Genomic DNA, 27,020 nt, shown 5'->3' with positions numbered 1-27,020 from the left:
GCCGGAAGCGGCAGATCTCGCGAGAGCGCCGGCGGGCGGAAGTGCACCGATCCCCGCCCTGCGCAGCGCTTCCGCCCTTACTGCCCTTAAAGGGGCCGCGCGCGCGGCAGAACCGGAGGTACGCGGGGATCGCGGGGGCGCGGCGGGAACCTCGGGGGAATTTAAGGCAGGCAGGAGGGTGAGGAGCAGACGGAGCCCGAGGATGGGAGCGGCCATCCAGAAGCACAAACGGGGTTTTCTGACACATTCCAGTGGGTGGCACTGTGAAACCGTTCCTTCCCCGCCGGTCCCGCTGGGACCCAACGGTCCGGGTCACCTCGCCCTGCTGCTGCGGCCGGGCGGATCGGGCTCCGGGCACCCGTCAGCCCCCATTCTGTTCATGCAGGTAGCAGCGGGCAGCTTCCAGAAACGGATCTTCGCGTGCTGCTCCTCCCCGGTGCAGCGCTTCCCGTGGGACGGCTGTTTCCAGCTCGCTCGGGTAGTTCGTGCAGGGCTGGGCTGCAGGGCTGGCTCAGCTGCAGCCGTGGAGCCTCGTGGTGCGGCAGACACGTGCAGGCTCAGCTCAGCTCCACGCTGCTGCTTTCTGGGCAGTCACGAGCCGGACGCTGTGGTTTGCTGTATTGGACTCCAACAGCAGTTACCCAGGATAAGCTGCAGCTGCACCTGTGCAGAGCTGTTGTGAGATGGAAGCACCGCAGCCTTCGTGCTCATGGAAGGAAGCAGAGCTGAGCCGCTGGGATGACTCCAACATCAGCTCCAGACCTCTCAACTCAAAGCCCAGCCCAGGGCAGCCTGCTGTGTCCCAGCTCAGTGCTGCCCAGCCAGTGGAGGAAGCAGCTGTGGGCTGCAGAGCTGCAATTTGTGGCCATTGCCCTGCAGAACTGCAGCAGCAGCGATGCTGTATCCATACATTTAACTCCCAGACGAAGAGCAACTGGGCAGGGGTCTGAGCCTGCCTCTAAACCCAGACTGACCCACTTTGCGCTGGTCTCAGCAGCTGCAGGCACACAGTGAAAGGTCTCCTGGATGCAACCATCCATCGGAGGTACGGAGAGCACACAGAAATAAAGAGCGCAACCTCAGAGTCAGCTCCAACAGCTCAGTTCAAAGTTCTCTCTCAGTTTCCAGAGTGGACAAAGCAGAGATGAAAGGCGTTTTCCTGGAGGTGAATAAACCTGTCGGATTCAAGGTCAGAGAACAGCAGCGTTCAACCAATGCCCATCACCACGGCCAGCATGCAAAGAGAGCAAATGCACCCAGAGCCACGCACAGCTCTGACAGCACTCAAGCCAGCAGTTGTGGGGCACTGAGGCAGCAGCCATTGCAGATCAGTCGGATCCAGGTGACAGCCAGCAGCCAGGGCAGCTCTTTGGTGTCTACAAGCTAACCAGGCAGTGGCACACAGCTCCTCACCAGCACAGCTGCTCCTCTCGTGAGCTGGGGAGTAAAAGCTGAATTTTTGCAGCATGAATCACTACAGACCACATTCTGCTGCTGGGAGCCGAACGGTCCACTGAGGCACAGCATAAGCCTGCAATGCTGACGTTGAGACGTGGCTTTCGAGACTGCCAATTGATTTCTCATGAAAACACAAATTCACAAGAAAGCTTTTTGTAAAAAAAAAAGAAGAAAAAAAGAAAAAAAAATGGAGACAGGCTTGTGTTTCTAATCCAAATGTACTTCTCTTTATTCAAACCAGGGGTAATCACTGGTTAGTGCAAAATGCACCTAAACCTTTTGCCTGAGGGAAATCTACATCTTAACAAGGCCTCCGTTAACCCCTACTGAAATCCACAGAGGATTCGAAAGAGTTCGAAGCACAGATCCAACGCTGCACTTCGTTAAGTGACTCTGTGCATCAGCAAGTCTGCACCTGCCTTGTTACCAGCTCTATCCCACCAGGTAACAAATGCAAAATACACTCAGTAGATTTCTTTTTAACTCCCAGAGTTTCTGACCCATCCGCTCCACCGCTGACGTCAGCAGTGAGGGAGCTGCAGCTCAGCCTCACTTCCATCAGTGCTAACGGAAACCCTGTTTTAAATTAAAAAATAAGCCAGCATACATAGTAGAAAATTTCTCTTAAAAATTTCACAATCTGTAAATGTATATATATATTTTTTTCTTTTAAACATAAAAGTTTACAATATACGGTAAAACAAAGGCTCAGGAAAAAAATAATCTCAAAAAAAAAAAAAAGAAACCTGAAGTTTTGAATTAAAGCTGAAGACATTTTTAAAACCCTGTAGTTTGAACCAGTGACATTTTCTTTATTTGTGCTGATGGGTTAGAGAAAGGAAAATATTTAAAAACTGCAGTCCAAACACCCACAGCTTTTGCCTTCAGAAGCCATCTCCCCCGCCCCCCCCCCAAAAAATGGTGTTAGGTTTTTCTTCCATCAAGTATGTGATTGTCACAAGTTCACAAGTCTGGGATCCCTGGGTCCTGCTGGTGCCAGGCATCCCGTGTGGGCAGAACTCCCTGATTGCCAGCACACGCTAGCGCCTGTAGGGGTGGAATCCTTGCACGTTATGGTTCTGTCCTCGTCCAAAACCGCTTCCTCCTGCAGGTGGGCCACTGGATGGCTGCACTGAAGGGCCTCCGTAGGGAGGGGGCTGCTGGCTGGGATCAGAGAAACCTTGTCCAAAACCACTCAAGTCTTGTCCATACCCTGAGGAGAAAGGGAAAAAGGCAGCAGAGTAAGCTTCCTGCTGTTCACACACGCAAACAGAGCAGCAGAGGTGCAAATTCAAAACCTGATGCCACTCCCTTCTCCCCCCCATGCAGTCCCTGGAACACAAACACCTCGATCTAACTTCAGATACACAGCTGCTTTCGGTTCCTAAAATGTTCTACCTTACGATACAGACGAGCTAGGTTAAAAGCAGAACTGAACAGGTATGCAGAAATGGCAAGTTTTGCTTTTGAGGTCATCTTACCCATGCTAGTAGCTAAAGCTGTCACATTACTGCTGCTCAGAGACATGAAGCAGCCTGCTGGTAGGTTCAACCTGGAGGGATTTATGGTTTTGGTTTTGTTTTGCTAAAAGCCAGCACTGCCAGGTGCAGCAGAGCTGAAGATGCAGCAAGGAAGTCTTTCTGGTACCTCAGCTATTAAACTGGAGCAGCAGTTGGTAAAGCAGCATTCCAAAGGCTGCAACCATTCCACCCCTTACAAACTTTATAACAGAACCAAAGCAGCCATCAGAGAGAACTGACACGCTTCCCCTAAAACTCAGAGGTCAGGCTGTTGGTGTAGTATCTCTTTTAAGTTCAAAACAACAAAGTTCCACTTTAAAGCCTGACCCCACGCCCCCCCAGCGCTGCTGCAGATGGTGGAGAACACTCCTGACTCAGCTAAGGGTAAGTAATAACAAGTAAATAACTCCACAGCCCTTCTCTCACACATCCCCTAAAGCAATGACCACAGCAGAGCTCAGTTAGCTTTACACCTGCCAGCACTGTTTCAGCTGAAGGGTACAATCAAGCACAGTGCAAGTTAGCATTCACCCCATCCCTCCTGACCCTGCAGAGCTCTGCAGCACCATCCACACCGAAGGGAAGATTCAGACCTGGCAGAATTTGGGGATGGGGAGAAAGGGTGAAGATGAAAGAACTGCTGGAATTCTTGCTGCTAATACGAGAAGCTAAGAGATGTGAATTAAGAACACTGAGAAGTGAAGAAATGTAATAAAAGTTCCCTTAATTAAATACAACTCTTAATCATAACAGCAGCATCAGTGTAAGCCTCTGCTATAAAAGAGGGTATTAAGAACCCTAATTACTCAGTGTATTTCTGCAGTTCTGCTTCTCCCTGTGCAGGCTTAAAGCAGGTTTAACTCTCTTAATCCAAAACAAAGTCTCTTAGCATGTCTTCAGCATTTCAATTTCAAGCTCTGCCTGTCTCTCAGGACTTGCTACCGCTAATGAGACTTAAAACATGTCTACCACAAGGCTTCTATTAACTCAAAATGCTAATCCAGTCTGGTTTGGTTTTGTTTTTTTTTCCCTTCCTCCACACAAAGATAAGCAGACTACCAAAAGTCCCATTGTTTGCCAAGGGGTGAGGCTCAGAAGGAATCTCACTATCCGGTGCAGTGGTACGGCATTCAGAGTGAGAAAACCACAGCTCTCTATTTATTTATCACAAAGGACGCCTGCAGCACAGAGCTGAACAGCCAGGCATTTTAGTACACATTGTCTTCTCTCGCTTCCTCTGTTCCTGCTGCAGCTCTCAGCTTGCAGCAGAACCTCACAGTGAAACACACAACTCACCTGCCCTTTCAGAAGGCTCTGCTTTCTAAATGAGCTGTGCCACCCATTATGCTTTTCATCTCTCGCTTATGAAAGCTGAGCTGGGTTCGGTTACACAAGATAAAGCCTTGTCAGTGCAGCAGCTCGGGAAGTGGACAGCAGCATCACTTATCATCACTTCAGTCATGAATTCTTACTTCAGTCAACTAATGAACGTATAGAACTGTTTTGTCCCTACTTGCACAAGGAAACGTTAGAGCCATATTGTCCCCCCCCCAACCACACAGAAGAGACCCTGCAAGAAACACAGGTTAATTTCCCCGAGGCAGATACATCAAGAGCATGGGTTGTAAATAGGCACCACCTACCTATGTCTCTCACTGCTCAGCCTGACCATAAGAGTGAAAACAAAGTACTGGTGTGTAGCCTGAAGGGTCTTGAGAATAGGAACCCAGCCCTAGTAAGAAATGAGGAGAGCAGGGTGACGAACCCCAAGACAGCCAGCCCTGCACAGAGATCATTCTGCAGGGTGAGGGAGGCACACCCAAGTTAGTGTTTAATTTACCAGTGTTTACATTCATCCCAGCTGTAAACATAGCAGCATTTAAGATGCTGTCATGTTGGGACAAATCTGAAAATGCCACAATGATTAGGTAACTCAGTGCCTCCTTAAAGCCCATAAGCCTTATGCATTTACGTAAATACATGCAGATCAGCCAGACTGCCCACTGTACAGCAATGCTGCTAACTAATTTGCAAACATATCGAGACCTGAAGCTGTTGTAAGAAGTTCAGAAGGTATTGCACATAGCTTTATGAACAGGTGGATGATTCTGTTGTACTACAACACAGTAAATACCTCTGCGAGCTGTGCTCCTAACAGACTTCAGGCTGAAATACGCTCAGTGTGAGGCACTGCTGTCAGTTCTGCTTGAAACTAACCCTTGTCAAACTGCAGTGCTATGCACCTTTTCCTCCCCACCCAGAACTCAGACTCATTAGAAGCACTTTAAATATCTCACTGGAAAATAGGCCTCCCAGAATACACAAGAGGCAGTGGTACTGAACACCCAATAGAAGAACCCCCCCAGTTTTCCATATAGTGGGAATACGGATTCTTCCCACACCTCCAACACATCACCAATAATGGTACCCCACCGAACAGAAATGATGCATGCCTTTGTATTTCATTTAGCATGGTCTACCCCCATTCAAAAAGAATCTGTAAAGAAGCTGCAGCAAGACAAAATACACTTCCTCTTGAGTCACAAGCACAAAGCTTTCTATGACAGCAGCTGTGTTTGTAACAACATTAACGTTTCAAGTTCAGAGACAATATATGCTTGCTTTACCAGTGCATCTGGAAGGCCAATCCTCCTTTGGGGACAGTAATGTTAATCCACAGGCCTACTGCAAAAAGTTAACTTCAGAAGTGTAAAATGACCTATTACAATGCCTTCAGAAAAATGTCTGCCACAGATGGGTCTTAGGAGCAACGCTGCTCAACGGTGGGACTGAGTGGGAAAGCAGTATGAGAAGTCCCTGTTTCCACAGACAGGGACTCTTTAATCAGGAGCACAAGTGCCTGTCTAGCTGTGGGGTCTTTTTTGTTTGACAGTACTATCTGACTGCCTGAAAACATGTCCTATCAGCATCTTTATCAGCTGCTTCCAACAGTTACTTACAGAGCACAAATAACAGCCTAAGCATTGTGTGCTCCTGACAAAACCACAACTCCCAACAGCCAGGAGAGGGACAAGGATGGGAGTAAAAAGCACACAGCCTGGATTTTAATACCCTTGCCTCTCAATACTACTCTTACTCACATCCGCCCTCCAACTTTTCAAAGTCAGTTAAACAAAACAGCTGGCTACAAGCTGCATGAAGTGATTAGAGAAAAGTTCTAACTACAGATTCAGGCACAGTGTAAATCAGTGATGTTTCCTATCAGTGCACACATCTCTGAAGACCACTTTGTGGGACACGCACAATGGCCAGAGCTGGTTAAGAGAACTCCTGCTGGCTGGAATACTGGATGGATTAAGGACCACTTGAGAGCTGGCAGCTGGCACGTCCACCCTTGAGAGAAGTGCTGTCAGTGTTAGCAAGCAGTTTCTCAGTGCTGACATTCTACCCAAGTAGAAAAGAAAATCAGGAAGGGGAAGGATCAAGCTGAGTTCGTTTCACATGCAGTTACTTACCAAATTGACTGTAAGGGAATTCTGGCTGAGCAGTTGGGGGTTTGCTCATGTCCTGAGTTGCCTGAGATGGCGGTGGTGGTGGAGGAAAAGCTAGTGGTGCTGCCCCTGGAGTGGCAGGTGGAGGGGGTACTCCAGGTGGGGCAAACTGGTCAGGTGGAGGAGGAGGAGCACCGTAACCAAAAGCTGAAACACGAGCAAAGTGCAATGTAAGTGATGACAGGTAAACACCACTCTGACTTCTTACACGGCTTTGGAGTCTAATACAGTTTTTTTCCTTCCCTCTAAATACTTAATAAGTCTACTATTAAAGTAAGAATGTTTGCTACGTGTAGCTGGACATACAGGAATTCACTCCCATGCTGAGGCCAGCGCTGTAGCTAAAAGGTCCCAGCAGCTCACCTTCTAACACAAAAAATCTCGCCGGAAGGGAAGACTACGGCCACATCAGTAACCAGCAGAGAGAATGTGACAGAACAGGACTTGACAACAAATTCTGTATGCTTGTGTGTCCACACGCAAGGATACAAGGAGGAAACCGTATTACTCAAGATCTTAGGAAGGGAAAAAAATATATATATCCCAAATAAGTGGTTTCTTCATTGGAGAACAAGGCACTCTGCATAGCTGTGTGGTATCCTCCATCGTTTTTAAACCAAGTTTGTGACTGGGCTTTTCAAGAGGTGGCCTGAGGGCACAAATGCTCTAATCCTATTTACATTTCCAATGTCACTTGCGACCTTAATTCCTTAAGCTTCTCCAGAAACCCCAGTCTGTGTCTAGCCCACGCCACTGTGCAATAATCTCTTCAGTTTTCTCACAGACGTTGTAATAGGGGTATGCAATAAACCTCAATCTGTTTAGCAACACAGCTTTAAACAGGAGAATGTAAACTATTACATCACCCAAGAAAAAAGTAACCAAACTAACTGACAAAGACTTATAGTTGATTATAACTCAGAATACGTAATCTAGGCAAAAAAAAAAACCCTTCTAAGCACAGCTTTTAAGAAGTCCAGAGAAAGATGAAGGAAAATTCAAGACTGAATCTGGTGATGGATGGCGCTCAGGCTCCTGCAGGACACTTACTAAATGGTGGAGGGGTGCCGTAGCCCTGTGGGAATCCTTGTGGAGGTGGAAATCCTCCGGGAGGTGTAGAAACGATGTATGAGGCAAACGGAGGAGGTGGTGGGGGAGCTCCTCTTCCTGGAGGAGGTGGTCCATATCCACCTGGAGAATGAAAAGAAGCGAGGAACTGATGTGGATTCATAGGGAAAAGCTGCTGTTTGAGTCAGCATTCTATAGATGGAGGGGTAAAGCTGTTTGATCAGCTTCAGATACAGCCTCAGCCCTCCTTGAACTCTTAGCGTGGGCAATACTAACACTCCTCCTCCAAGTACCTCTACCATAAATAACTGCATTTTAGAATGTAATTCTTTGATGCCAAATTAACGTGGTTGGCAACATCAGGATGCACGTCAGCTCCCATTACTGGTTTGTTACAAATCCACTGCCTTCTCCTTCGTTCCTTCAGGTCAAATTAAACCAAGCTTTTAAACGTGCAGGCTGTTAAATATTACAGAAATCCACAAGTCGCCGTGGGTTCTTAAAGAAACCACACCCCCACTCAGGATTCTTCTGTTAAGATCAGACCCATGTAACGTACTTACCAATTGCCTGTCCAGCTGGCACCCACATCCCTAAAACAAAGCAGAAAAAGCAATTTACACATGTACTGCAGCTGTATGCTATGAAAAAGGACACATTCAGAGAAAGCTGATCTTGCTCTAGGCTGTGGAATAGGCTGGATATCCTCCCAGGGTCCCTTATGGATCTACATTTTATGGGCCAAGAAAAAATTCAAAAGCCTCTGAAGCATTTAGCAAATAATGGAGAAACACCCAGCAGCCTTCAAGCTCAAGTCACACGGAACGCTCAAGAACTGCGAGCACATCAAGAATCTATACCAGTATAAAAACCCTAACACTGAGAATCACAGCAGACTGCACATCCAAAGTATATTTAATACGTTTTCAGCTTTATCCTATTTATTTTTGAAGTTTTTGAACCATAAAAACACCATCTTCTTCATTCGCTGCAGCATTTAGAAAGATAAATGCATTTATGTTTTACACTAATCTTTCCAGTAGATCAGATATAATTTTCCCTACAAATAACCACGTTGAAACTAATCTAGTTTCTCAATTTGTGCAGTTGCAGATTAGCACATCTGTGCAGAATGTCAAAGCTTCAGCTGCAGCTTTCAAGTTAATAAGCACCATGGGGAAACAGGCGATCCCTCCACTGAGGTATCATCTATTGTAGCAATAGATGAAGCATTGTTACTTCCTTTAACCCCCCAGGTGAAAATTTCTCATATATCAGAGGAAGCAAGCTCTGTTCTGTCAAATGCAACTCAATTATACCCCTGCATTTCGCCCTAAGTTATCAAAACTGTCTTTGGGTGAACTCAGCATATTTATCCCATCTTCAAAATCTTGAGGGGGTTACAGCCATCAACACCAAAACACACGGCTGCTCCTTTCAGCCCTCAAGGGTTCAAGCTAAATCAAGACCATTATAAGCAGTAAGCGCTCTCTTGCACCGCTGCTAGCCCCAGAGCTGCTTGTTATTTTTCCAGGCTACATTAAGCAATAAAATCCAGAGACAAGGCCATCTGTTTTTCTCTCATCCCTTTCAAATTTTCCTTCTAACTTCCTCTGGAACTGCCTCATCCTCGAAAATCCGGATTTCAACTAAGTTTTCATCTGGGTCTCAGGCAGGTCACGTTCCCATAGCTGGACTTACAGCTTGAGCAGCTGAGCTTCCTCAGCACCTTCTCCACATTACCACAAAGCACTGATCTGACTTCAGGAGAGGTGGAACCAAACGGGACAGGCAAAGGACTGCCTGGAGCACGCTGGGCTCCGCACAGCCCGCTGCCTTCTGTCCTACCCAGCAACGTGTTTGGGGAAGGAGAAAAAAGGACTGACACACAGAAGCTTTTGCTCTGCTATCAACAATCCGGCACAGAAATAACATCGATAAAGCTGTGAATCCTGACACTTGCCAGGCATACCAGATTACCAGAAGGCTTTAAAGACAAGACTCTCTCCCAACAGCCATTCGGAGACGTCTAAGGAAGTACCTTGAGGGCCATAACCTTGTTGCCAGGTCGGAGGGGGCTGACCTGCCCAGCCATTGGCAGCGCTTGGCATGATCCTGCTTCCCCACTGACTGGCACCGGGGGGCCCTGGAGTTTGGCTTTTGCTATCACGAGGTTCTGCACGTTTCACCTCCACCTAAACAAACAGAGTCGCCATTTAGGAGAGATGGTGCAGGTTAGCATACCCCCCTTCCCTTCACACACACCCTTAATTACACTTAAGACTACACTTAGCATCTTACGACTTATGTCTAAGTACTTAATTATTAAACTTAAGGCCAGTAATTTAAAATGTTTCTCAGGTACAATATACGTGATGGTAAGACATTGTAAGTCCTACTATTGAGGTATTTCAAGCAAAACACAAATCCTACAAATCATTTAGGTTTCATCATCGTACAATCTTCATTGGCTTTAACCTTAAAACAGCAGTACCCTCTTACAACGACTCTTCACTTATAAAGGCATCGTGTTTTAGGCTATTCAGAGACTACTTGAACATTTAAGACAGGAGTTAGGAAGATGGTATTTTCAGGAAAAAAAACAACTTGGAGTAAAGAGTGCACTCTGAAAAAGGGTACTAATGCTTTAACCATTGCAAGCGTTTGGGGTTCATTCCAAAGTTACAGTTTAAACCCACCCCATCTAACTACAATTTCAGTTCTGCTCATACCTGAGAAACACACATTTGGTTTTTGTTTTTTTTTCTTTTTCTTTTTTTTATTTTTTTGGCTTTTTTTGTTGTATTTTTTTTTTAATTATTTTATTTTAAACTTAAGAATTTATTTAAATGTCTAATGGAAGATAAAGACTTACCTTCCCCAGGCTAACGCTTAAAGAATCTCAATTAACTCAAACAATGTCAGAGGGAATGGATGTGATAAGAGAATCTTACATTACATCTAACAAAAAAGTAAACAAACATGCAAGTAATAAAAATGGACAGTTGAGTCAATAAGAAGCAAATCTTCATACTGTGTTAAGTCAGTGACAAAAGCCCTCCTGTCCTTAAAATTAGCAAGCCACAGTGCTTAACTTATTTTATTCAAAGATAAAGTGTCCTAGTGTTCCAAGGCATTGAATAAGTGCATCTGACCTACTTAAAATAAGCTGCACATTCAATATAAACCTCTCTCCCTCAAAAAAATCCAGTTTCTGATTTAATGAAACCCTCTCAGCACTCATGCATGCTGAATTAAAGCCTCTTTTTTTTTTTTTTTTTTTAACTTTATTTTATGATTAATTTTAATGGGTGCCAGAGTACAAAGGAAATAAATCTCAATCATCAATGGGCCTGAGTAGTATGGAAAATAAAGTATTCAGAATTCTTCCTGCCATGTCTTAAAAACCATTCATGTCAGAGAACAAACAGGAAATAGGCACAAGGCAAGGACAAAGCCCCCACCCCCAGCCCCCCCGATGCCCCAGGGACATTACACATGACAGTAACCAAATCTCTGTCAGCTGAAGGCCCTTCCAGAGAGGAACCAAGGGAATTTTTCAAAGGGCTCAAATTAATGAGTCTTAACACATTTGCCTTGAGGGAATTCAGTTATTGCTTACAAAAGCAGAGTCCTTCTTGCAATTTTAATTTTTTTTTTCTTTTTCCTTTCAACAACATATGGATTCATTTCAGCAATACCTTTTTAATTACCAGAAAGAGGGAGACAGTGTTTTTTAAAGCAGGCATTATTAGTCAATGAAGGGAGCCGAGTATCTGCTGCTCCTTTATCTACATGGGAGAATTCCATTAATTTTTCAGTGCACATTTGGAAGCAGAGAACTGCCAAACTGAGGACTGAAAAAATCTTTGTACAACATTCTGAAGCTAAGATTTGCCTGCCTAAAGTTACACTGCTAAGCAAGGCATTCCCACTGGCTGCATCATTTATGCCACCGAAAGGGAAAAATATACAGAAACTGATCATTTGACTTTCAGAATGAAATAGCTGGAGAAACAAAGGAGAGCTCTGAATGAGCACTGATCACGTTCTGCAAACTGACAGTGCAGTCTGTGCAAGGCTCATGCAGGGCTCTCCTTCCCTTCCTGCAGGCGGCAGCAGATGAACTGCCCTTCGTTATGTGCTCACAGCGTGCTGCTGTGCTGTCAGCCCTCACTGCAGTGCAATGGAAGGTCAGAGGAGGTATGCAGGATGTGGGTCTCCATATATATACCTACAGACATCAGCTCAGTGCTCCTGCTCCCATCTGGGAGTGCTGGGCCACTCACTGGAGGAGAACACCAGCAATCCAGAACGTGTACCAGTGCTCCTCATTACACAAGCACACTTCTTTCCTTGCTTAATTGCATTAATTAGGAGATCAGCCCATCTCTCAACCCTGAAACAAGTTCACAGGAATAAAAAGCACTATGCACTGCAAAATTAACTGTGTAAAATTCCACTGATATGCAATAATATATTCCCAGCTAGCTAAATAATATTTATGAAATACCAGCATCTAGAAAGGCTTTAGAAGCCAATGCCAAAATCCTCAAAGTAATAATCTAAGGTGAATGCCTCTATCCTTGGGTTTCCCTGAGACATCCTCATTTTAAGGCCAGCAGTTCTAACATCTCCTTTTAAAAACTGTGGATGTAGAGAAAAGCTGCAAGGACTCAAATCTTACTGGGATTTCTCAGGGTTAAATTCTCTTTCAGAAGCTATGATTTTCCCTATATAAAACCTGGGTACCCTGCAACAATTTGCTTTGCTTTTTCATTTTCTTTTTCCCCACAAGTACAAGCATGCTCCTTGCTGAGTGACTTCAAAGCAGGCATAAAAGATTCCTCCCTATCAAACATCCATTTGCTGACAACACAGTATGAAGATGAAACAACCAGAGGTCACTTAACTGCATTGTGATTAAATACTATATAGAGTACGTGGGTTTGTACCAAAGTTTCACAGTAAGTGACCCAATTTATTAAAAAACCAATCCTTCATGATGTTTTGTGTGGTTCTTTTTGTTTGGGTTGGGTTTTTTGGTTGGTTTTTTTTTTTTTTGGCTTTTCTTTAAGTTCAAATTATAGGCAGTTGCTCACGTCACGCCATCTCAAAATGGGAGTATCAAATACACATCTGAAGGAGTGGTATCTTAAACCAAGCCTTGAACAACTCAGATTTCATTGGGATTCTGGATTTCCAATAGCTGAGGACAACTGACTTCTACCCTTGCTCCCAGGAAGCAAAGCAGTGCTTTAGCAGTACTCAGCAGTCCAACCCGATGTGACGCTCAGGCAGTGCACCCCTCCAGGTCTGTAGCACAAGGCCTTACCCAACATGTTCAAAGCAAATGAACAAAAAGCCACCAAGAAAACCACCCACAGCCCGAGTTCTCAGGCTTTCGTGACCTATGCCCCCTGAGAGCTAAGCCACACACTAACTGCCTCTCTCAGCTGCTGATGCAAACTCAGACTTTCCCCACCTTCATGGATAAAGCCTTGAATTTGGACTTGCACGCTCCCCCATCTAGCTGAATCCTTAACTGGAGTTCTGCTCACCAGTGAAATTGCTAGTTGCCCAAGACTTGGTTCTTTCTTAAGGTAAAATAAAACTACAACTACACACTTTTTTGCCCATGATGTCGTGAAAATGCATGTTGACAGCCTGGTCCACTGATTGTTCGTCCTCGAAAGTAATAAATCCAAAACCTAGCCAACGACGAAGAGTGAATCAAGGTAGCAGGGTGTTGTGACACAAAACAGGATGATGAACAGTATTAGGGGCGGACCAAGGGTTCAAGCAGGGGTTTCAGATAACCAAGACTTGTGTTAAATTTCCAACAAAAAAAAGTCAAGTTTGAGAAAACTGCAATGGATACTTCTTGTAGCAAGGCAATTAATGCCTCATCTTGCTTTCACACATGCAACTTACAGACTAAGCTAGTTAACTTCTGAACTTGATTTTATGCCTAACCTACCTATGAGGAAATGGAAAAAAAAAAGTGCTAGTATAGCCATAAGTGTAACAGTGCCACAAGAGTTAAAATGAAGGGCTCCTGGGACAGCAAAATAGAAGTCAAGCAATTTGCCTCCCCCTATCTCTGACTGAGACCAGAATCCCAGAGAAAACCTATTCTGTCCCTGCGCCCCAAAGCTGAAAGCCACTTCCTCCCATCCCTTGCCCCACTCTTTCAGTAAGGAAGTATTTTCTGTGGAAAATAAGAAAGTTGTCTTTGAAATGTAGCTGTTAAAGCATGAAAAAAAATTTTACCACTCCATGGATGAATGAAAAGCTTCAGAAACTAACAACCTAGATCAGAGGTTCTCAAGTTCTGGCTTTTGGCTTGTTGGGGTTTTTTTCCCACATCTGAGAGAAAGCACTTAACAGACAGGACTTCTTCCAAACATGGCATCCCCCGGTAACTAAAGCAGTGTTGCTTATACGAAATATCACACTTGTTGTCACGTCTCAGCCTATTTTATTCCTTACATTTCCTGCTGCTTTGCTCTCGAATATCCATGCAGTATTTCTCAGTCCCTCTTTTTGCTCACAGCATTGTTGCTAACTGCTCCAGATCCCCAGGGGTGACTCGCTCCCTTTTATCTGACCATAGCCCTTGATGTTGGCAGCTCAGCTGAATCCAGCAGCTATTTAAAAGGCCATAAGGGACAGCAGAACACACAGGAAATGAGGCAAAAAACCCAGGTCTGAATCACTTTCTGAGGTTACACTTTGAGAACCGCTGCTCTCAGGTTGTAGCTGCTGACACTGCCGAGAGAGTGGCAAAATGGTGGTTAATCTCACAGAACACAGAGGCTGGTTCATGCCATCAACCACTCGTTGCTGGTGTCACAACCAAATCCCAGGAAAGATAAGAACACATGCAGTACATAAATTGTGCCATTCTTTAGATTAGCTAAGGGTAGAGCAATAAAATTAGAAAGAAAAACGAAGTGCAGCATCAAAAGCATATGGAACATGGATGCATTTTTGCTTTTCTGAAACCCAAGATTTCCCCCTTGGTTTGCATTTTGCTTTGCAGCTAGTGCTGACAGCAGCCATATATTGCTCTAAAGCGTTAAACAGAGATACAGTATCTATAACAGTTAGTGTCTCTCTAAGCTTATCCAACTGGGTTGGGTAAGCCCAAAGAGGCCTATTGTAGAGAAAGTTTATATATATAAAAAATACACAAAGATACAGGCCAAAATAGAGTCCAGCAGGTCAAATTCTGCTGTCAGCAACAAGAGCAAAAGACATCACTTAAATAAAAGTAAAATAAAAAAACTTAGCATTTCCCACACACAAGAGACTGGCAGTATAAACGAAGTTTTGCTGAGCTGTGATGAAAGCTGCCTCGAACCAAGAGCAGCATTTCATCACAATATATTTGTCTGGGGTTAACAATCTGCGTATCAGAGCCAAAAGAAAAGTAGTCGTATTTAAATCACACGTTTAGTATTGCTGCCTAAGGCATGAGAAAGAAGAGTGATGGGTACTGTCTGCAGAGGCAGGTTGCTCACTTAGCTTCATTCTGAGAAGGCGGAAGGAGAGGAATAGATTGCGATGTGGGATGCAGTGGGATGAAGTCAGGAAAGAAAAAGGGGGGGGAAAAAAAGCATTTTAAAGGACCAAAGGTCACAAAATAAATAACCATGAAGAAATCAGAATACAACACACAGCAGAATTCCCAGAAGGTGGAATTTTAAGGAGAGCAAAAGTGACAAAGTCGCTTCATTTTTCAAAGGCCAAGACATCATCGAAGACGAGAGAAGCTCTTAGCACTTAGCAGGAATCCAAGTGGACTACCAAACAGAGCAACGAGGCTGTTTTGCAGCCAAGTGGAAGAGAACACAGCAAGAACCTGTAAATTGCTTCACAGTTGTTGGTTTAGCAGAGAATAGAAAGCATGAGAAGCAGGGACCGCAACAAAGGCACTATTTCATTTCAGATGTAACGAGGCTGGCTGAGCTCGTACTGGGGACTCTGCAAAGAATTCTGATGAGCACTGCTTGCAGAAGAGCTAACCAGGAGTGGTAGGGAATGCAGGGGGGCAGAGATTATTTGGATACCTGAAGACACACAACCAGCTCCTCAAGGGTATCACAGAGCTCTGACACTGAGAACCTGGTTCCCAGCATTCCTCTGAGGCTGAAGGCAGAGGAGTGCTGTAAGGATTAGCAGCAGGGGGTAATCTGTCTGTCCTTCTACCAGCAGGCTAGAAAAATGGCCTGCAGGAAGGGATCTACTCAAAATGCAAGGATGGTAAATGGGAGGCAGGTAAAAGTCAGAACGATACAAGGAGATGATGGTAGCACAGTGGGCTTTTAAAATTTTATATAGTAATTTAGGTCACACACTAAAAGGACAAGCATAGAGACTGAACAGCACTGTACAACAGAATGCAGATCAGAAAGAGAAAGCAAGAGAAAATGTGTTGTGGGATCCATGGCCAGGAGCCTCCAACACAAAGGAGGAGCTTTTCCCCAAGGGATTAACAAGGCCATTGCTGGAGCTAGTTACCACGCTACATAAAAGGAATTTAAGAGAACAAAAATGAAAGCCAAAGCAACGTGGTTCAAGAACACCATTTTAAGAAGTCCAATGAATTAAAGAGAAAGTATTCTGCACACGGCATGGAGACAGATAGGTTTTCAGATGTGCCATTTCTGCTTTTAGCCACAGCCTCCTAAGTGATCCAGAAGCCTCCTAGTGGTTTTTATTTATTTAAGTGTAGCTCTAAGCAGAGAAGCCATTAATGCAGACCAGGATTAATCTAGACCAGGCATGGTTTAGTACCTTTTGCTCAGAGGGAGCAAGGCTGGGATAAAAAAAAAATCACAGATATAGATGATACAACAGTTGCTGAAATAATTCAACCCTGCTGCCCCTATCTTGGTCTCCACTGCTTCCTCTGTTTAGCATTAGATGCTCTAAAGCATATTAATGGATGAATTTATGTTCTGCTTAAATAGAAGTCATCTGTTGAAAGAAGATTAAGATAGCTAAGGCAGGAAAACAAACAAAAAACACAAATATATTGAAACTTCGTTTACACTCCAATAAAAGACAAAGCCCGTCCCTCCTCTGACTGTGGAACTGGCCTGTACCTCTGTGATAAATTATCACCTAGAGAGAAGAAATCTAAAGAGATATCGTTAATCACAGTCAAACAATTCACAGAGAAAAGGAAAAAAAAAGAACTTACTTAACATTACCATATTTTACTATGAAACACTTAAATATGTCACTAAGGATGTATGTCTAAATTAAAAATAAAACTAAGACTTAACAGCTTAATAAATATGAAGTGAAGAATATATTTCTTAATAATGAGTCAGAGGAGAAATGAAAGTTCAGATGGCAAACTATTCTCCAGCATGTACAACATGCTACTAGGTGGTTAAGTGCAACTAAGCTTCACTGATTGGAAATATTGCCTCTTCAGAGTCAAAACAGACGACAGATGCAATGGAAGGTGAATGACATGAAGACTGCTTCATATTTTGACCAGATCTTACCAACGTGATTAAAACAGTCTGACAAAACTTTGGGTTTTTTGCTGTTATTAAAAAAATGCAGTCTAGCACACAGGGCTATATATTCCAATCAAAAAATATAGACTCGAAAAACGTTTTATGTAGTCTAAGCACTGCTTTGCTTGAATTTTAAGTGAAGCCATTTAAGTGAAGCACGTAATGGATGGATGATGTCCCAAAATCACGTTCAGAAGTACTCTGAACCAAAGCACCCCCATGCAGTTACACACCAACAAACCCCTTGTGTGGAATGGGAGGAAGGTCTGAGGACATTTCTTTTCCTCCTACAGTATCTTAAACCACAGCAGTGGCTCAAGAATCAGATTTCATTCAAACAAAAACTAGCAAAAAAAAAAAACCCTCAGAAACAGAAAATGAACATGAAACATCTGATTTTAAATGCACAGATACCAACTAAAGCCGGAGATGAAGAGTCTACAATTAAAGCAGTATTTGCCCAGTGAATTATTCTTTTTCCTGAGGCAACATAGAAAAAAAAAATCTACCTTTTCTGATGGTATGAAATAGTTTGCCATCTGACTATAGCAGAGTATGAAGGAATTTCAAGGACAAACTAGATCAGCCTTTACCTCGGGGCCTCTGTTTCTCTGCGTCATAGATCATTACAACTTCAGTGACCTGGAAGAGAGAAGGGAAATTCTACTAACTGTGCTACCAGGGGAGCGTTACAGACAGTTACCATAGGCTGCTTTCCCACACTCTACCCACAAAGCACAATTAAATGCTTGATGTAGCCATCAATACCAGTCTGTCCCACCACAGCGCAAACAAATTGGGAATACTGCTCTTTATGGGAGCTTAAGAAAAGCCTGAATTCATCTGTTCTAAAAACAAAAAACAACCCTGCAGTATTTTGGCTTTCGAGGGTCTCATCACACTTAGGATGTTAATCTAGCATTAAGGTTGCTACGCTGTTTATACTCACAGCCTATAAAAAAACCCCAAAGGTTTCTGATTTTCAGCACACCTCAGCATGGCTTCCTGAAAGATTATTTCTTCCATTTTAAAATGTTTTCACTCGCAACATAAAAAGAAGCTTTAGCTTCAAACATTGAAAAATGTGCACAGCTTCTCTGAATTACTTACTTGCCTATCAGTGCGCTGCAGAGCATCAGCTGTAAGGTGATGCTTTAAATAGCATCACAAAACCACTCAGCTATGGATGCTCAGTGTTTGTGTATTTAGGTACAAAAATAAGAACTAAGAGCTGCTCAAACACTTCAAAGATTTTTTTTTTCAATATGAGCTACAATTTGAAACAAAAAGGCAATTATTTCCAAGGCTGTAACCAAATAGCTGAAAGGAACTGCCCCTTAAAGCTCTCAGATACAGAAATGCAGACAATGAAATGCACGTGATGCCATGGAATCACTGCTTCATCTCCAGGTCAATTTACCTCAAAATATTTTAAATTAAGACCCCCTCGTTAGCTTAAAACAGAGAGCTAAAAACACGCTTTCAAGTTCTTACATCGCATACACTCACTGGAACGTGTCCTACTGGATACCCACTGCTGACACTTACCCCCACTGGGGACTATGGCACGTGATAGGGGCAGAGTTTTTTCCCCAGCCCATCCAGATTGCCTTCTTCACATTTGCCTTATTTACCAAGCAAGTGCAACGTCTGACAATCAGTCCCCACTCCTGTCTCTTCACTCTGTGGCCACATACAGAAGAACCTCTTCTTCTCCAAGGACACCTCACTAAGAACGCTCCATTGACTGCCCAAGTTCTGTGCTATCGTTTAAGTTCTTCTACTTACTTTCCAAGGCACACTTGGCAGCCGTTGCCTTCTGTATGTGGAGGGCCGTAGCCCTGCATCTCCCAGGCCATCCCGAGGTCAGAACCAGAAAGCCAAAAGGCTGTGAGGAAGAGCCTTCAGAAATTACGTGCCACAGCCGTGGAACAGGCTCCTCCACTTCTAGTGACAGGCCTAGTGCAGACTTGCACACTAGATGAAGGGTTGTTAGCCACTGCCTTTTGTGCTTCTTAAAAATGATCACCTTAGATCTTAAATATGGTGCTGCTGATAAACAGCCACTTGAGAAAGAATCAATCAATCCTTTGTTGCTGCTAAGGAAACTTAGAGAAAGGCAATTTAAAAGAAATCAGACCACACTGAACGCCACTCAGAGATGGCCAGTTCCCATTCACTGACATGGTATGAAATTCAACTCAGGGAACCTTCAAGTATTCCAAAATTGTACAGCTGAGGTTAGTAATTGAGCTTAGCAATTTACCACCTTCAAAAGAAAGAGGCCGCAGCAGTAGGAATAAATGGGAAAGTGAAACTAACTAGAAAATAGTCAGAAGGTGCACTCATTTCGGTTAGAGGTGACAGACTGAATGACAACCTGATGCTTAACATGGGCAGCAGTTTCTCTCTGGAATGGATATTTCAGGGGCAGCAGAACCCAGCTGATTGCAGACACTGCTTTAAAAGAAGTGGTGTTAACAAAATAATGGCAGGAGGCTGCAAAATTCAATCGATCTGCCCACTTAAGACAAGGATCTCACACATAAGCTCACTTGCTGTTGCAAAAACAAAAGGGCCAACCACAAACTTCCACTGAACTCTAAGTTATCAACTGAAAAAGACATAATTATTCTCAAGTCATCTAAACTCGGGAATGTTTTCTCACTTTGCAGGAAGCAAACAGAATAATGCATCAGGCAGACGAGAACAAGAGGAGACAGGAGCAGCAAAGTGAGTTTCTTATGAGAGCAATCGATTTTGACAAATAGCAAGATACACTTCAAGATGATGAACGTTTAGTACACTGTATTGCAAAATGCTTCAATATGTGCCTATAGCAGTTTGTCTAAATTAACCCAAAATTTGACAGCTTGATGAAATCTGAAAAAAGGCAGCGGAGAGAGAAAGCATCTTGCAACCAACAGATAACTGCCATCATGCTGAATGACTCACCACTCCGAATTTCTTGAAGTATTCCCTGAGCTCAGTCTCGCCACAGTTATGAGGAATCCCACCAACAAAAATTTTATTTGATTTATTGTTATCACTCCTGGATCCTTTCTGCTAAATCAAGGAGGAAAAAGAAATCCGTCAGAAGGACAGTGAAGTTGGTGACTTCTACCATCTCACGCTGAAACCACCTCCAGGCTTCCAGTCTGTTACACTCACTGAAGGGAAGCAGCTGCACGTTCTGAGCTCAGAAGTTCAGTATTGGCAGCTATAGCCCACTCTCTTCTTCAGAAAACCAGAAATAGGGATCATGTTTGAGGCCATTTACTCATCTTCTATGGGATCAGATCAGCCTGCAGGGTGTGAAGGGGGCTGGAAAAAAGCACCAGTCCTACGAGCACTCTTTCAGACACTTCTTTTGAGGTTTGAGGGACTCACATTAAAGGACTGCAAAGAGCTTAAAGGAAATACCAACCCACAAACCCAACTTCACACAGCATTCAGTAACTACTGCATTGGATGGGGAGTCTTACCATAAAACACTCAGTGTATGTTTCACAGGTAGGATTTACACTTGAGGTCTGCCTACAGACACTTGGTTTTAAAACACGAGTGTGACCCAGGTGAATTCAGCAGTGATACACCACACCTCTATCCTTACCCATCCTTCCTTTGGCCGTGTCCTTTCAGGTTGCATCCCCCTGGGTGTACATGGCTTTGGATCAATCTGGAAGAGATTCCAGTTGGGTCAGATCTTAGCGTGTGGAATATCATTCTAAAATGTTATGTTTATGGCAAGTGAACGCAGCACTGCTGACATTCAGCTGCTCAGATAAAAGCTACTGCCCATACGTTGCTTCTACAGACTGGTACAGATCACCCACTTAAAGCTGTCTGTCTTAGCATCAGTAACTAAAGCCAACAACCAGGCAGCTTTGGTATCACCCAGCGTGCAATAAGACATCAGGATTTGGAACAGGCCTGTAAACAGTTTGGGAAAAGAGAAAACAACAACAAAAACAACAACTGAATGCTCAATAAAAGCCCCAAAACAAAACAAAGCCAACTCACATTTCGGCCATCTAACGTATGAGGTCTGCTGGCCAGCACTGTTCCCACACAGTTGGGATCTTTGAATTTGACAAATCCAAATCCTCGAGACTGGTTGGTTGTTTTGTCTTTCATTATTACACAGTCTACAACCTCTCCATACTGGGAGAAGTAGCTACGAAGAGTTTCTGTTAAAAAAAAGCGTATATGAAACAGAACCAGATATTAACTTTACCAGGCTGTGTTCACAGCTATGAGACAAAGGGTAAGCAACGAGCTGAACGAGTTCAGGCTCATCTCCTGACAATGGTTAGACTTTACTTCCTCTAAACAAAGAGTATATATTTCCATTCATGCAAAAGAGGACTAACATCACAGTGAAGAAACATTAAAAAAAAGTTTTTAATCTTCTGAGTTGACAAAAACATCAAACACTGGTAGAACATCTAGAAAGCAAAACAGCAACGTGCATCTATCTGAACTCTGTACGGGAAATGTTATCCATTAATAGAAAAGAGCAGCAGAATCTCAGCCAGATTTTCCCACCAGGGCACTGCCTGGTAAAAAGCCATGTGTCTGTGCATGGCTTGGGGTCTGTGCACAGAGCACTGGCTCAATGTCTGTAGAATACATAGCTTACCTTGTGTTGTGCTCCAGTCCAGGCCACCCACAAACAGTTTTCTGCAATTGAAGCATACAGCATTTTAGGGTGCTACACAAAAGCAGCTTCACCTTATTCAATAAGAGTCAGCCATTCTCAGTAGCTCTGCTGGTACCAAAGCCCCCGGGACCCCACTGCTCTCCATCAGAAAGAACAGTGCATTACAACACCCACCTTACGTTCACATAGAAATGAAGCACCACTTTGTGTGCCACGAACACAAACAGAGGTCGTAGTCTCATTGCAAGAATGTTTTATTCTGTTATGTAAATAGAAGACAAAACATAGGGAAGCCTACATTTGCCTGAAGCCCTCACTTCCAGGTATTTGAGAAAACAGTGTTACTTTGAGGAATCATTCTGATAGCAAAGGAGAAAAAAAGAGAAAAGCAACACAGAACGTTACACTGAGTACAATGAGGTGCTCTGAGTGGGGAAGAAGGGAGTTCCACCAAGAAACACATCGTAGGTCAGAAAAACACATACAAAGCATGACTGAAGTTACCTGAAAAATGACTCGTGGTCACCACTACAAAGCTGCTCTCCCCACTGCACCCCAATGGGGGTGTCAGACCCCACCAAGGCCCCATGGGCTCCATGTTATGTCCCACAGAGCACAACAGCTGCTTTGGGGTCCTCAGAGCTCCACGAAAACAAAATCCAAAACTCCTGAGATAAAGCAAACTAAGACCAGACAGCCTCATTTCAACACCTAAGTCCATTAGCTACTTCAGTCCCAGGCTAATGACCAAGAGGTGCACACAGCCCTGCATCAAGCCTTTGAAACTCAGTTCAAAGAACAGCTTGAGCTCTTCTACATCCATTTGCTACCTAATATTGAAGAGTGCAAGATGAATGACTACCTAAATAGGCCAAGAAATGTCTACCATGTGAAAATACATCAACACTGCTGCTGCAGCCCTTTGTAAAAAGAGGAATCACAGCAAAAGTAACACTGACTGAAGTTCACATTTGATGTCACCGCCCTATGAAAGCAATGGCAGCAGCTGGAGTTAAGGCCAACTTAAAAACACCAAGCAACCTGAGTTGCACCTGCCCTGTGAGACACCGTGGGGACGTACAGCCAAAGCCCAAAGGGAATCACAGCCCAAAGATCTGGGTGTACCTGCAATTCCTACCCTTGCTCTCCAGCTGCTGATTGGGTAAAAGAGAAAGCTGATGAATTTTCTCAGTTCTCCCATCTCAAAGCTTACGGTGGCCCTTGGGTTTCCCTACTGCTGGGTTTGCAGGGCACTGTGCTGTACAGAAAACCCTCCTATTGAAGATTGAAACAGAGCAGAAATCATTACTCCCTCACTCACCCGGAAGGGCGGGTCAGTCACTGCTCACCATCATCTTCTGGTTAAATGAAAGCAAAAGTAGAACTAACAAGTCTAAGATGGAAGGAGAGCCTGCAAGGCAAGCACGAAGCAGCAGAAGCATCGATGCAGTCATTAGCGGAGACACGCTGCAATCACCGTGTTACAGATCTCCCCAAATGCAACACAAAGTCACAGCTAAAAGCCCAAACTAAACTTCACGCTTAAAACCAATCCGAACCAACCTCATCTTCTGCAAAGAGCACCCAGACGTGCACAGCTTCATGTTGGAGCATGCTGAAGGACTTGGGTAAGCACAGAGACAAGCAGCAGGATGCTGGGCTGCCTGCTTTGCAGCTCTGTATCAACTTCAGGGTGTGATGCAACTTGCATGCAAAATTATTCACTCTATAATTAAAGGTTAGTTCAAAACCACCTCTACATTTGGGCCTTTTCAGTAAGAGGCACCAGTGCAAGACCTCTTCTGTTAGCAGCTTTGTGAGCCTGCACAAAGCAATGGAGGACACCCTCTATTTCTCTTCCAATCTTCAAGAGCCACCATCTGCTTTTGTCTTCTACCTGCCCTCAGACATTTCCAAGCATAGCTGCAGCTTACAAGGAGAAAGTTGAGGTTCTCCCTCTTCCAGTCACAGCTAAGAAAAGCTATTCTAGCAGCAATGAAACGGAACAAAACCCCACACCTCCCTCTCACCTCTTTCCAGGAGCAGCCAACTGCAGTGGGACACAGGCACCCTTAGCCAGGAGGGAGCAGCAGTGAAGTGACAGCTTGCAACAGCAGAAAGCAGCAGATTCTGTTCTCTGTGCTATGTCATCGTAGCACGGCCCTTACGCAACAACCAGCAGTGGATAAAGCAGTGCTGGAGGAGCAGACACATGCTACACATGAAAATAAGGGTGACTAAATGCAGCATTAAGTGGTACACAAAAGCCCAGCTCCACCCACTCCTCCTCAGTCACTAGTTGATAGGTGACACAAGTCCTGTCTCTCTCAATACAAAGCTGTAAATTCCTATGAAGCACATCAGAAGGGCCCCTTAAATCGTACAGAAAATCAGGGTGCTGCCAACATGCAAAGTGCTGCAAAGACAGCAGCTACAGCTGCTCTTGTATTATAATGACACATCTGCTACCAGCACAAGCAGGACCACAAGGAGGGCATCTCCTCCATTAGCAGCCCTCTTAGAGAACAAGCCTTTCTGCTCACATGTCTCCAGATGACCAAATTCTTCTCACAGACAGGAAAACCCAACCCAAGGCCACTGCTAGCAACGGGCGCAGTGCTCATGGCATCAGCTCAACAGCTTATCCAACACCCTTCAGCTTCCAGCAACAGCCCATCTCCTGGTAGAGCCCGGCTTCCCCAGCAGCCATCAGCACACACACGCAGCTCCTCACACACAGGACACAAGCACAAACCCACGTGCTCATTCTCATGCCTCTGTATTTGGGGTCAGATAAGCCCTCTAAGAAAACTCTGTTTCTTAGCAGTAAAGATATAGCTCTGATCCGATGCCACGCTCAGACCAAAGCTTGGAGGCAGCCCATGACTGCACAGATACATTTTATTAGCCAAGCACATACGGGTTTGGCTTTTCAAGCTACACTGGATGGCTTGCTGTACAAGATCAATCTATAGAAGGTCGATTTAGAACACCAGCTGCATTCTGACACAACGCCAAGCTGTCTGCAGGAAGGAGGACTCCCCACAGCCCGTGGTCATTGAAACCTTCCAATTCCATTATTAATTACTTGTAGTCATCTTACATACGTTTCAACAAACAAAAAAGCAGGGTTGTCTAAGGTCAACTGCAGCAGCTGTATGTAAATAGAGGGCTTCTATTTATATGCTTGCTATAGGATGCCAGGAGCAGGGCTACCCCGGCTGGTGACACCAGGATGGGTTGGTTTGAAGGCACTGAGCGATGCAAAGGAGTAAAGCACACCACCTCTTATCACGTTGAAGGCCTTCACCTCACGCTGTCTTTCAGAACAGAACTTCCTCTGCACAGCTGCAGGCAGATGACTGCAACCGCACTTCTCATCCTTGCAGCTCTGCATCTGAGCACTTCCAGAGCTGAACCCACAAACATAAACGCTCCTCACACAATATGAGCTGTTTGCAGGGTCATGCTCTACCCCAAACCATTACCGTGCCCCTTGTATATTTAAGATCACACCAATTAAGCACATGCAGTAATTAAGCAGCTTGTCCTGCACCTGGGGTAGCATAAAGGCTTTCCTGGAGCTCCAGGACTGCTGACAGCGCCCACACTGCACCCATCTGCAGATGTGGCACTGAAGGATGCAGCTCAGCAGCCGTGGTGGCAATGGGCAGAGGGCTGCACTCAATCTTAGTGCTCTTCTCCAACCTTAATGTCTGTGGTTCTATGGGTGAAAGCGAGCCAAGAGGGTTGCTGGTGAAATCCCCAAAGAGGCTGTGGATGCCCCATCCCTGCAGGCATTCAAGGCCAGGCTGGATGCGGCTCTGGGCAGCCTGGTCAGCTGGCTGGTGACCATCACATAGCAGGGGGTTGGAACTGGATGAGCACTGTGGCCCTTTGCAACCCAGGCCATTCTAGGATTCTACTTCCAACACGGAAAGCCTACAGGCTTCCAAGCATTCCTTCTAACCTTCTTTTGGCAGTTTCCAATGCGTGGAGTCTGCGGCCTTTTCACTTAAGCAGCTTTATTTGCATCTTCTTTCGGCTGCTTCCAGTCCCAACAAGTAACACGCGATTTACATTCAAAGCCTGCAGACTCCTCATTTCCTCCTGCCTGCTCCCAGCTCAACACGTGGAGCCCACGGGCCTCTGCACGGGGACGTTTCGTTTCGCTGGGGCGTTTGGGAGTTCTTTGCTCGGAGGGCGGCGATGCTTCGGTGCTGCGAGGAGCTGCGGTGCCCCATAGCAGCCCGAGCTGCGGGCACATGGCTGAAGGGGGAGGTGGGGAGGAGGGGGGGGAGGGTGCCGTTCTAACAGCCGGGTTTAACGCGCGGCCTTTAAGCAGCGCTACAACGAACCCGAGGACAATCGATGAGCGGACAGAGCCGCTCGGCACGGCGCACAGCGGCCGCTGGGCGGTACCAAAGGAACGGAAAGCGGCCGTTTCGCTGCAACCCCGCGGGGCGCTCAGCTCGGAGCCGGGAGAACCGCGTCTCCACGAGGGCGCCGGGGCCCTTTGTCCCCCGAGGGAAGGACCCGGCACCGGGCCGGCGGACGGAACGGAGCGGAGCGGACCCGCGCAGGGCCGAGCGCCGGGGTGACCTTGGGCCGCGCGGCTGCACGGAGCGGATCCCGGAGCGCGGGCGGCAAACGGGCCCGGTGCGAACCCCGCCTCACCCGACGGGGCCGCGCGGTGGGGCGGAGCTCTCCCACACCCCCCCTCCCCCCCCCCGCACCCCTCCCGGAGCCGCTCCGCCGCGGCCGTTCCCCGCGGGCCGCAGGAAGTGCCCCCCGCCCGCCGCGCCGCTCACCCGATCTCGTCGGCGCCTCCCACGCTGTTCATGGCGGCTGCTCGGCGGGCCCCGGGGCCGCGCCCGGCTCTCCCTCCGGCGGCGGAAGGTCGTTGGGCCGTTGCTCGGCTTTACCACCAATTCTCCCTTCTTTTCGTTTGTTTGGTGGGATTTTTTTTTTTTTTTCCCTCCCCCTTCTTCCTTTTGGTCGCCGAATTCTTTCTTCTCTCTTTCTCTCTTCCCCCCCCTCCCTCCCCCCCAACCCGAGCTGCGCAACGGCCGCCCCCGGGCCCGGCCCCCCCCGCCGCCGCCCGCCGCGCGCTCGCGCTCCCTCAGCGCCGCCAACCGCCGCTGCGCGCGCACCTGCCCTCGCTACGGGGTCTCCGCGGCCGCGCCCAGGGAGGGGCGGAAGAGAGGCGGGGCGGAGCGGGGCAGAGCGGCTCCGCGCGGGGCATGACGGGAAGGGCGGT

At 45.8% G+C, this 27,020-nt stretch overlaps 1 protein-coding gene and 1 long non-coding RNA gene across 9 annotated transcripts; one reads left to right on the top strand and one right to left on the bottom strand.

The window, feature by feature from the left end:
• The first annotated feature begins 10 nt into the window (after positions 1 to 10).
• LOC121107752 lies at positions 11 to 2,368 on the top strand. The gene is made up of 2 exons (XR_006932239.1): positions 11 to 118; positions 386 to 2,368. It is a non-coding gene; the product is annotated as an uncharacterized LOC121107752 (long non-coding RNA).
• On the bottom strand, positions 1,658 to 27,020 carry DAZAP1 (DAZ associated protein 1). Of its 8 annotated transcripts, none has more exons than XM_040653574.2 (12): positions 26,914 to 27,020; positions 21,740 to 21,780; positions 21,121 to 21,287; positions 20,711 to 20,776; positions 20,053 to 20,163; positions 17,691 to 17,739; positions 13,187 to 13,269; positions 9,600 to 9,753; positions 8,122 to 8,151; positions 7,541 to 7,681; positions 6,455 to 6,637; positions 1,658 to 2,671 (listed from the first exon to the last, which is right to left on the bottom strand). In XM_040653574.2, exons 1-12 carry the CDS (start codon positions 27,003 to 27,005, stop codon positions 2,499 to 2,501), a joined length of 1,290 nt encoding a protein of 429 aa, XP_040509508.1. In that variant the 5' UTR covers positions 27,006 to 27,020; the 3' UTR covers positions 1,658 to 2,498.

The sequence above is a fragment of the Gallus gallus genome, chromosome 28, assembly GCF_016699485.2.
Source record: "Gallus gallus isolate bGalGal1 chromosome 28, bGalGal1.mat.broiler.GRCg7b, whole genome shotgun sequence".
NCBI lineage: Eukaryota > Metazoa > Chordata > Aves > Galliformes > Phasianidae > Gallus > Gallus gallus.
This window is presented reverse-complemented; position numbering and strand designations above follow the sequence as displayed.

Coding starts and splice junctions, on each gene's coding strand:
- DAZAP1 (XM_040653574.2), bottom strand. CDS start 27,005: ATGCCCCGCGCGGAGCCGCTCTGCCCCGCTCCGCCCCGCCTCTCTTCC. Junction 8,152..9,599: donor ACAAGGTTATGGCCCTCAAG/GTACTTCCTTAG, acceptor GCTTTGTTTTAG/GGATGTGGGTGCCAGCTGGA. Junction 7,682..8,121: donor GCCAGCTGGACAGGCAATTG/GTAAGTACGTTA, acceptor TTCATTCTCCAG/GTGGATATGGACCACCTCCT.